The sequence below is a fragment of the Mustela erminea genome, chromosome 14 (genome assembly GCF_009829155.1).
Source record: "Mustela erminea isolate mMusErm1 chromosome 14, mMusErm1.Pri, whole genome shotgun sequence".
Taxonomy (NCBI): domain Eukaryota; kingdom Metazoa; phylum Chordata; class Mammalia; order Carnivora; family Mustelidae; genus Mustela; species Mustela erminea.
The window spans coordinates 33,303,687-33,316,139 of NC_045627.1; the positions used below are offsets into that span (position 1 = coordinate 33,303,687).

At 35.1% G+C, this 12,453-nt stretch overlaps 1 protein-coding gene across 3 annotated transcripts in view; it reads right to left on the reverse strand.

The window, feature by feature from the left end:
* The window catches only part of CTNNA3 (catenin alpha 3), a 1,797,739-nt gene that overhangs the window by 632,235 nt on the left and 1,153,051 nt on the right, over positions 1-12,453 (reverse strand). For all 3 annotated transcript variants that reach the window (XM_032312382.1, XM_032312379.1, XM_032312381.1), the window contains exon 10: positions 5,567-5,659. In XM_032312382.1, coding sequence (XP_032168273.1) covers positions 5,567-5,659 — 93 coding nt within the window. The remainder of the gene's footprint in view (positions 1-5,566; positions 5,660-12,453) is intronic.

Below are 12,453 nucleotides of genomic sequence, written 5' to 3' on the forward strand. Positions count from 1 at the left end.
TGAGTCCCAGTAAGACCTGGATGATCCAACTCACTGAAACATCAGTGCGTTCAATCGCTTTTTACAAACAGGAATTTAATGTGGCCCTACCAGCTCCTCCTAACCCCTGTGTGTTCTCAGCCTGACTTACTCCAGAATCAATCTAGCAATATTTTTAATTGATTGGGTTTTACTCAGAAATTTAAAAAAAATATATAACTATTTACTTAGAAATTTAAAAAATACCTGGTTAAATTGAGAGTTCTAAAAGAAATAAAAATGGATGATAAAACTATCCTCCTTGATCTTTGTTTCCAGTCTCACTTTCCTGTAAGTAACTACTATTAACATTTTCATGAAAACATTTTTGAAAAATTTCCTATGACTACACAAACATACAGCTCAACCTATCTCCTTGTTTCACAGAAGTGCAATATTATACATACTCATTTGTAATTTGCCTTTTTTCTTATCCTGGGTAACTTCTATAACAAAACATATATTGAGCCGACTTACTACTTGACACAGTTCTTAACATTCTCTGCTAACAGGCATGTAGGTTGGTTCCAGCTCTTGTCATTGTAAGTCAAGCTGCATGAAAACATTATTCTCTGACTTCTGTGCATGTGTACATATATAGCTATCCCATAAATTGCTGGAAGTCAAATTCTTGAACCTAAATGTATGTACATGCTGTATTTCTATAGGTATTGTGAAAATAGAGCTTACAGAGATGGGCACTCATATACACATATACACATATGCACACATACGCACACACACACACAATTAGGTTGCACTCCAGACCCACGAATTCTGAATTTTAGGATGCACTATATTAAAATATGTACAATTTAAAGAATAATTCTGAAATACAAAGAAGATTGAGGATAAGTTTTAGAATTTAATTTTTGATGAAAAGATGTTAAAATCATACTAGGTTTATTTTCTGACAACTATACCACACTGTTGATGCACATTAAGATTACTATCAGCTAAAATCTCTTAGCTTTGGGGAGGGTAAATTTTTGCTAAGCCATAACTCTTCCATTCTCTATTTTGCAATTTGTTTTGAAGTACCCAAAATACATGGTTTAGTGTTTATACCTGTTGCATTTCATCTGGATACTGAGATTCAGTCCATATTCTAAAATATCCAAATTCTTTCTGACTAGACTCAGCCAATATGTCATTTATTCTCTTATTTTTAACTGAAAATTTTAAGAACATTATTTTTATAGTCTTATCCAAATCATTAGGAGAATACTGAAATGAGCTAAACCAAGAGCAAATCACTGCAACCCGCCAGCACAGAGCTCACCCCTGGCTAATGACTATACATCATTATCAGCCATTTTAGGATTTTTTTTTTCATGAGTTACAACTCACACTAATTATACTCTTTTTTTTTCCATATTGTCAAAAAGAAGAGACACCATGCTAGGAAAAGTATCATAAAAGATGTTGTCAAAAACCTTGCTGTCCTTTATAAACATAGAATGATTTATCATTCTAGAAACATCATTCATTTATTTGTTGCATATATATGCTACATTTCTGCTAGGTACAGGGGCTATAGGTAGTGAAAAGAGAGACTAAATCATTGCCTTCATGAACTTTATGTTCGAGTGAGGAAAATGTATAATGAAAGTAACAAAATAATATAAAATATAATTTCAGGTTGTGATAGATACTTTAAAATAAATAAATGTGGTTACATAATAGGGTATAAGCTAGAGGAGTGACTTAATGAGACTGGGCTCTGTGAAGATGATATCTGAGCTGAGTCCTTACAAAATGAATGTAACAGGTTCTGGCCATATGGGGGGTAAAAGCACTGAGAAATTATCATGTGCAAACTCCCTCAGTTGGGAAGGAACATATTGTATTCTAGAAACAGGCCAATATGCAGAGACCTAATGAGTGAAAAGGGAAATAATTCAGGGAAGGGCTGGAAGTCAGGCATTTAGAAGTTTATATAAATCTGAATAAGATGTAAAAAATGTTTGAATTTTCCTGTAAAATCTAGGAAAAGCAATTGCTATTATAAACATCTTTAAAATTTATTTTGGCTTTTAGATAGAAAGTAGGTTAAAGAGATACAAGCTTAAGAACGGAAACTGTATAAAACGTTCCTGTGGTCCAAGATAGAGATGATGGTGGTATAGGCTGAGATGCTGACAGATAAGATGGAGAAACGTATATAGATTTGATATAAATATTTTTGGTGAAATTGATAGGACTAGTTAATGGATTCAATAGAAAAAACAGCCATTAGATATCATTAGAATATAAACTTCACAAGAACAAGGATTTTTATCTGTTTGTCTTCTTTACTATTTACCCTCCAGATACCTAAAGAACGCCTACCACATAGTATAAGTTCAATAAATATTTACTGAATGAAGACAAGAAAACTTTCAGGTTTGGGGAATGGAACAATCGGGAGTTCCTTTTTGGCTCTTTTAGATGTCTTCTAGATGTCAAAGTCCAAATGTCAAGACCATATTATATCTGAGTGTGGTCTTTAGGGGAGAGATATGGCCTGGAGAGAAAATTTTGGAAGCCACCAGCATGTAGTCATGGAATTTATTGTAATAATTGATAAAAGTCTAAAGACCCCCTGAAGGATATTTTTTAAAAAGATTGATTATGGAGATACAAAAAAACATTTAAAATAACATTTACTGATAAAACATTTATTAATGGAAAGATTCAATATCTTGAAGACCGATTACTTTTAAAATAATCTAAAATTCAAGATATTTTAATAATTTCAATAAAAATTCTAATGTACTTTCATGGAACTTGACAAGTTGATCCTGAAAGTTATATGAACAAGCAAAAAGTAAGAAGAGCAATAAAGAAACAAATAAACAAACAAAAAACCACCACCAATAATAACAACAACAAAGGTGAGCCAGTCTGCCTAGAGATATCAGATTTAATATAAAAGCATAATTAAGGCATTGCAATACCAATGCAGGTATAAAGAAATATACCAGTGGAATAGAATAGAGAGTCCAGAAAATAGAGCTACCCTACCACCCAACAAATGCATCACTGGGTATTCACACCAAAGATACAAATTTAGGAATCCAAAGGGCACCTGCACCCCAATGTTTATAGCAGCAATATCCACAATAGCCAAACTATGGAAAAACCCCAGATGTCCACCAATAGATGAATGGATAAAGAAGATGTGATATAGATAGATAGATAGATAGATAGATAGACAGATATGATGAAATAATATGCAGCCATCAAAAAATGAAATCTTGTCATTTGCAACAATGTGGATGGAACTAGAGGTTATTAGGCTAAGTAAAATAAGTCAATCAGAGAAAGACAATTATCATATAATCTCACTGGTATGTGGAATTTGAGAAACAAGGCAGAGGTTCATAGGGGAAGAGAAGAAAAGAAACAAGACCAAACCAGAGAGGGAGACAACCCATAAAAGACTCTTAATCTCAGGAAACAAACTGAGGGTTGTTGAAATGGGGGGGGGGGGTGACAGGGATGGGGTGCCTGAGTGATGGACATCAGGGAATGTGTATGTTGTGATGAGCACTGTGTGTTGTGTAAGACTGCTGAATGACAGACTTGTACCCCTGAAACAAATAATACATTATATCTTAATAATAAATAAATAAATAAGAAGAATAGAGAGGCCAAACACTTGCATACTTTGAAAAGTATTTCAATTTACCTATCAATCTATATTTACAAATGGAATACTAGTAAATAAATTATGTATTTGATATATGTATATCATATATGTTTAATGCATTATATAAAACTTGTAGATGTATGCACATATTACAAATATGTATAATGTATATATTCCATACAAATGTACATAAACCAATAGAAATGTTTTAAAATTGTGTGCATATCTGTGAAACAATGATAGCATTTTACATTAATTGGGAAAGGATCAACTATTTAATACATGATGGTGGCCCAATTGTTAGCACTATTAAAAAAATCCCTACCTCAGTTAGACATAAAAATAAATTTTAGATGAAATAAAGATCTAAATGTTAATGATACTTCAGTTTTGTTTTGTTTTGTTTTGTTTTTAAAGAAAACATAAAAACTATGTAAAATTTTTCTTGGAGAATTTCTTTACAATGCACAAACCAACAAACCCTTATACAGGGTAGATGTTCAATAAATATCAAAGGAATTAAAAGATGGATCATTAAAGGTCTTAAAATCTTCAGTGATCAAAATATTATTTTAAAAGTTAAAATAAAAGCAACAGTCAACACAATGTATTTTTAACAAACCCAAGCCTTGTAGTTTAAAAAAAAAAGACAATTAAAAGTAGCAAAGGATTCAGACAATTAACAGAATTAGAAAACTAAATGCATTTAATACTCTTGTGATTCAAAAGACATTTTAAAAGGTGTCAGCATCATTTCAGATAACAAACAAATAAAAACTTCTGAATTGTAGACAAGAAAACATTTCCTGGCTTTTTTTCAAACTCATGTCTACTTTGAATAAAAGAGGGGAGAAGAAGTCATTCCTTTCATATTCTGAAATTTCAAAATCAATAATGGCTAAAAACAAATTATTGGACAAAGCCCTACTTTGATTTCACACTGCACTTTTCTCTCACAAAATTCTGATAAAGTCCCTTAGGGAAAGTTATAGGAACCAGGTGCAAAATCACAGTGAGGTGCCACCTCAGAGCAGTCAGAATGGCTAAAATTAACAAGTCAGGAAACAACAGGTGCTGGTGAGGATGAAGAGAAAGGGGACCCTCCCACACTGTTTGTGGGAATGCAAGCTGGTACAGCCACTCTGGAAAACAGCATGGATGTTCCTCAAAAAGTTGAAAATAGAGCTACCCTACAACCCAACAATTGCACTACTGGGTATTTATACCAAAGATACAAAGGTAGTGATCCAAAGGGGCACCTGCACCCTAATGTTTATAGCAGCAATGTCCACAATAGCCAAACTATGGAAAGAGACTAAATGTCCATCAACAGATGAATGGATAAAGAAGAGGTGGTATACATATACAATGGAATACTATGCAGCCATAAAAAATGAAATATTGCCATTTGCAACAACATGGATGGAACTAGAGGCTATTATATTAAACCAAATAGCTCAATCAGAGAAAGACAATTATCATATGTTCTCACTGAAGAGATGGAAAAATAAAAGAAGATGAAACCAGAGAGGGAAACAAACCATGAGACTTAATCTCAGGAAACAAACTAAGGGTTGCTGGAAGGAAGAGGGATAGGGTTGCTGGGTGATAGACAATGGGGAGAGTATGTACTATGGTAAATGCTGTGAATTGTATAAGACTGATGATTCACAGACCTGTACCCCTGAAACAAAAAACAAACAAACAAAAAAACCCAAAACAGAACAAGAAGAATCAGGTGCTAAGTAAAGAACTTGCTGCTTAGTAAAGAATAAGCTATGACCTTAGGACAAGTCATCTTCTGTGTTTAAAATAAATACCTTAGTATATTTTCATATGCACAAAGTTCCAAAGTATTATATACAATTTTTTATAGTTAGTTTAATGAAAGAGACAGCAACTTAGTTATCATACCTGTGGACACAAGGTTTCTAGGTGATTGGCTGCAATTCTGACAATTTTAATTCCATCTTCATTTGTTGACATGGAACAAGCAAGATTTGCAACCTTTAATACAATCCAAAATAAAAGAAATTATTTCAGATTATTAAAGAAATGCAGAAACATTGGTTATCCTAAATAAGTTAGAGCATGTACATACTCATTGAAAAATCTTAGTGATAAACAACAGCATTCTCATAAATTACTCATTACTGCTCTCATTACTGCTATCTGTTTTATGGAAGTAGTCAGAGAATTTATTGAAACAATTAGTAACAAAGGTCTCTAGAAAATTGTTTAAAATAAAATGGAAGACTGATGAGTGAATTAGTCAACTCTATCTAGTCTCTTGGTATCAACATCCAACCTGTAATAAGATGCTAACTATTATTGTTTCCTATAGGACTGGAAAAAAAAATTTTATCTTTGGATTGAATGCTAATAAGTTATTGGAATCTCAAACGATTATGATTTTTTTAAGTTTGTAATTGTTTTATTATTATTTTTTCATTCCTCAGCAGTCTATCATGCATACGTAAGTTGCATTAAGCATGACTTTATCTTTACCCACATTTTGTTCAGCATCAAATATATTAGAAAGCTGGACAAATACAAGATAATTAAATTCTTCTTCCTGTTCTTACTTTTCTACTACAACTTCATGGGAACTGTTTGACATTCCGGCAGTCAATTTGATTCAAGCATTAGTAACACCTAAACTCCTTTGTACATTACTCCTTTTGAAACTTGCACTATTTTCCAATGAAATGGCTGTTCTTTTAAATAATCACTTAAGGTCCATTACCTAAGCCCAATATTTACAAATACTTTCTTTATACCATGAAAGAGCCATGAGAAAGAGCATGGGATTCCTTCCCTTTCCTTTGATCCTCACTCTTATTCAACATTGTTCTTGCTAGTGGGTGAGTGAGTGTGTCCAGCCATAATGTTTCCTGATTCATTGTCTTTATCGCTGCAAGGAAACAGCTTTTCTATCATTTTTCTAATCTTCCTAATGTCTCTGTTGGTTATTACATACTTCAACACATTGCAGGTTTTACCACTCAAGTCCAGAATACATTCAGTTGCAGAAAACCACACGTTAGGCTGCAGACAATAGATGCATACAACAAATATCCTTGGGTCACAATTGTAGAGTACCAGAAAATGTAACTTAAGTGGATTTATAGTCTGCTTTTTTATAGCATTACTTTTAATATGTGAACAGTGAAACAATTCCTTGATTTGCATTTACATATAATGAAATAAAAGCCATACATTATTTAACTGTGGAAGGGCACTGTTCACTTTATTAATGTATATGAAAATGGCTTACTTGAAAAGGGCTTTTGTTGGCTTGAAGGTCACAATGCTTCAACTTTCATATCTGACATACAATTAGCACATTCGTGAATTATTTGAAAAGGGCAGTAGTTTCTGCAACCCCTCCCACCTCCAAATTCTACTCACAGAAAGTACGATTCAGCAATCTAATCATTTGACATGTCTTCTAATAATTTGCACTGCATAGAAGAAAGTCTCTATCTGTAAATTCTCTAACTGTAAAGCAGTTTTTTCTTAAGTAAAATTTCAAAAAATTAGAAATTAATGGCTCAATCTTTTGGTCAACTCAGATGAATGCTGGTTAATCCAAAGTTTAAAAATTACAAAAACGTGCCCTAAATACTCTTTCCTTTATTTTTTAATGGATCATTTTTCTCTATTTTCCCTTTTAAAAACAGACATTCTTGGGGCGCCTGGGTGGCTCAGTGAGTTAAGCCTCTGCCTTCGGCTCAGGTCATGATCTCAGGGTTCTGGGATCGAGTCCCATATCGGGCTCTCTGCTCGGCGGGGAGCCTGCTTACTCCTCTCTCTCTGCCTGCCTGTCTGCCTACTTGTGATCTCTATCTGTCAAATAAATAATAAAAATAAAAACAACAACAACAACAAAAATAAAAACAGATATTCTTGTACTGGACATTTGCTAGAGAGTATGTTTATTGTAAGCCTATTCAGTGACTAGCATAACGTGGAAATCATCGTAATCACAAAAGTCCTGTTTACATGAGTAAACTTGAGTTTTACAAAACTCTCAATTGAAAATGCAGCACAGCTAAGTTTTCTGCTCAATTAATGATCATCATAACATTCTGTCTTCCTTCATTCAGACAGACTTGAAATTACCTTAACCAGAACGGTTTTGCGGCAGATACATTTTCTAAATAATCAAGTACTATTTCCAGATTAAGGCAAGTGGCGTTTTAGTAATATTATATACAAAACAAATTTGAATTTATGAGATAACTAGTACTCAGTGACAAAATGAAAAAAAAGTTAAGTGATAGAAATAAAATCTCTTTACACTTCTAATTTGAGTGACTTGTGACAAATTTTCCAAAGCCACATCAACACGTAAATGAAAGCTAAATTTCTTCTAACAATATTCCTAAATTCTGTGTGGCCTTTTAGGAAACTAGTTATGTTTCTGAGCACAGCATGAAAGCAACTCCCATTAACAAAGAAAGCAGCATGCAAATAAAATATTTTGTAAAACTGTTTGAGATATTTAGAGATCTGACATCATTTGTATATCTAACTCTGACAACATTTCAAAGTCTGTGTAAAGCTTGATTATTCGAGAGATCCTTTTGGAAAGTCTCCTTCCACTAAGGGAAATTAGGATGTAGGGAGTTTTTAGAGACAAACCAATCTTGAACCTAGAGACAAAACAGGCTTGAACCTGATTTCCACAATTAACAAACATTGGACCATGGTCAAAATGTTAGCTTATCTTAGCTCATTTTCTAACCTGAAAAATGGATATGATAATACCTATGTCACTGGAGTGTTTCGATTAAATGTGCTAGTGCATAGAGATGGCCTGATGCTACCAGGCAGGTTGCCCATGTATGAATTTCTTTCCAGTTAATTTCTCTCTATACAATGCAGGGTGGGAAAGAGCAGTTAGTCTGTTAAGAGGTTTTACAGAATTAAAACCTCAAGAGCCTAAAGAAATTTGACAATATGTCTAAGCTGAGAGTCACAAACTGAAGCACTTTCAGGACTCATGCAGGAAATACAAACATAGAATCTTGATATAACTCAGTGGTTGCGTGGGTTGGTAGGTCCTCAGGCAAACATAAGTGTGTATGTCCTCCCCTCCATAAAGGTATTAGAATTCATTAAGACAAGATGAAAAACAAACAACAACATTTCCTTGACCAAACTAACAGTCTGATGGCTTTAGTTCATAGGTCAGCAGTTTGTGAATTCTGATCCCATTCTCTAATCTTTCATTGTATCGGTAGGAAAACAAAATCAAATAGGGAGAAGAAACATACTCAAACTATCCAATGACAGGGGGACTATTAAGTAGAGCTATGTGTGTGCTCTTTTATGCCACCCTGAATTAAAACTATTGATGAGGGCGCCTGGGTGGCTCAGTGGGTTAAGCCGCTGCCTTCGGCTCAGGTCATGATCTCAGGGTCCTGGGATCGAGTCCCGCATCGGGCTCTCTGCTCAGCAGGGAGCATGCTTCCTCCTCTCTCTCTCTCTCTGCCTGCCTCTCTGCCTACTTGTGATGTCTCTCTGTCAAATAAATAAATAAAATCTTTAAAAAAAAAAAAAAGATTTAAAAAAAAAAAAAACTATTGATGAAATTTCCATCATTGAAACAACTTTTTATTGATATTGTACTACATTTTTAGCCAAGTCCATGAAAAACAGTCTAAACTATCCTAAATAAATGGGACCAAAGGCGCTCAGGTAAATTCATAAGTTTTTTTATTTTTTAAAAGATTTTATTTATTTATTTGACAGACAGAGATCACAAGCAGGCAGAGGCAGGCAGAGAGAGAGGAGGAAGCAGGCTCCCTGCTGAATAGAGAGCCTGATGCGGGGCTCCATCCCAGGATGCTGAGATCATGACTTGAGCTCAAGGCAGAGACTTTAACCCACTGAGCCATCCAGGTGCCCCCATAAGTTTTTTAAAAGAAAACGGCCAAGGCACAATATTTTTTTCATTTTTATAAAAAATTAAATTGGGACACCTGTGTGGCTCAGTTGGTTAGGCATCTGACTCTCGGTTTTGGCTCTGGTCATTACCTTGGGGTGGTGGGAATGAGTTCCACCTCTCCCTCTATTCCTTCCCCTGCTTGTGCCATCTCTTTCTCTCTCCCTCTCAAATAAATAAATCTTTAAAAAATAAACTTTATCATTAAAATCATTACTGATACTGTATCTAACAACTGCAAAAGATAAGTTAAAAAAATCTTTAAACAGCAACATATCATGTTACCAAGAGTGATTTTATTTATTTATGTATTTTACATCAGTGTCTTTCACATGAAACTTTCCCCTTCCCACCAGTCCTTCTGCCTCTAAGATGTATGTCCATTCTAGACCTTTCACACTGGACTAAATATACTGCACTATCTGGATTGTTTTAAAAAAAAAAAAATTGTAGACAACAAAGCCTTGTCAGATAATTCCTAAACTAATTAACATTTGTTATCATGCTGTTGATCTTCTCTTCCTGGCTTCTAATTCAAGTTTTGTATATCAATTTTGTATGTTCCTGTCCTCCTTTCTATTTCCTGAACATTGGTTCTAGCTTTCACATGGCATACAATATGGTACCCACGACTCCTACGTGGTTCAATTGGTTAAGCACCTGACTCTTGGTTTTTGGCTCAGGTCATGATCTTGCAATTGTGGGATCAAGCCCAAGGTTGTGGGCATGTTCAGTATGGAGTCTGCTTCAATTTCTCTCTCCATCTCCCTGTCATTCACTCTCTCTTTCTCTCTCTTTCAAATAAATAAAATCTGAAAGAAAAAAAAAAAAAGAACATGGTACCCTTTATTCCCTAACCTATGGTCTTAAGTGACAAATGCATCATTGAACATCTTATCAAAAACTAATAATGTACTATACATTGGCTAATTAAATTTGAATAAAAATATAAATAAATAAATAAGAATGAAATAATCTACTTTGGAATCTGGCCTTGTAGAACCCTGCCAGTTAGGCTAGTTCTGTCCCTCTCTTTCCATCAAGGTCTGGATCATGCTTGACCCAGAAAAATCACTCATTAATGATAGAGTCAAGGACAGCTCTCAAAAAAGATATTTGAGAATGCAAAGTATTCTCAATGACTTTTCAGTTAGTCTACCATGCTATCTCTTCAACTCAGCTTTTCTTCATTGCTTTGTTCTGATCTGGTAAACAGACTATATTTTAAAAGTACTGAATACCAGGCAGGGACCTGAATGGCTTAGTCCATTAAGCATCTGACTTCAGGGACACCTGGGTGGCTCAGTGGGTTAAGCTGCTGCCTCCAGCTCAGGTCATGATCTCGGGGTCCTGGGATGGAGCCCCATATCTGGCTCTCTGCTCGGCGGGAAGCCTGCTTCTCTCTCTCTGCCTGCCTCTCTGCCTACCTGTGATCTCTCTCTGTCAAATAAATAAATAAATAATCTTAAAAAAAAAAAAGCATCTGACTTCAGCTCAGGTAATGATCCCAGGGTCCTGGGATTGAGCCCCACATCAGGCTTCAGCCTCAGAAGGGAGTCTGCTTGTCCCTCTGTCCCTGCCTCTGCTTGTGCTCACTCTCTCTCTCTCAAATACATAAAAATATTTTTTTAAACGTATTGAATACCAAAGCATGCTGTATTTCAACATTCTAATATCAAGTTTTATTTGAAGTCTCAGCAGCATCAGTTGTCCTCTCAGTCATTTTAGACAACTGAAATGTTATTCTTGCTATGAACGAGCTCAGTATTTAGACAGGTGTTCATCACACATCATTCAGTCTGTCACTATGGAATCCTCATACAGCTGTTTACCTATGATATGATTTCTCAAGAACACGAAGCAAACTTTGATGTTTGATGAGATTTCCATTACCACACATTCATTGCTTATACATAGCTCACATTGTTAATTGTAATATCATGTCACTGTGTATCCTAGCTCTCAGTGGGTGATAAAGGTCACTGTCTCATTTTCATTCACTTTTCTCTCTGACAGATGGTCATGCAACTCCTGTGTAAACACTTTTGAGACCGAGAATTTCAGAGAAAGAATTTTACAGTCACTAGCTTATCAGTGTAATAGGATATGATTGTGTAGGGAGCAAATATCCTTAGAAAGGTACCCAAGATACCAAAATTTATTAGGCTGCTAGAAGAGGACAGTCCTACCATGAGTCTCAGAAAAGTGGTCATGGATAAAGAAGGTTACCCGTAATACTTTGATGCTATAGAGGCCAGGAGAAAAGTGTCAAGAAGGTGATCTCCATTATCAAATACTCAGAAGTCGAGTAAGTAATCCCTGGAATTGTCCATTGGTTCAGCCACACGGAGGGCCATTCTTAGAATGTTGGAATGGAATACTGATGATCAAAATAGCCTATGTGGCCATAGAACAGTGTAGGTGGTAAGGTAGTCTCATGTATCTTACAATTCAAAGCAGAAAACTAGGAACTACCAGACAATATTCACTCTCCAGTTCCTATATCTGTTCATTTTTTTTTCTTTCACTTCCCAAACATCTCCTGAATCATGTTCTTTTCTAACTCCCCACCCTCATCATGCATAGTTCTTTTCTCTCTTTTTTTTTGGATATTAGACCTACTTTCAGTTACCCATACTTTCTTCTGCCACAGGATATTTGCACATGCCATTTTTAAAGCCTGAATATGCTCCTCTTTCTTCTTAACTGTTACCTTATATCCCTTAGGCCTGCTTAACTGCTATCCATCAGATGTCTGCTGAAAAGTAACTCCCCAAACAGTTTTTCACCAATGCTGCATCTCCCATGTACCCTGGAGAATTTCCCCTACCCAAGTCAGGTTTTTCTT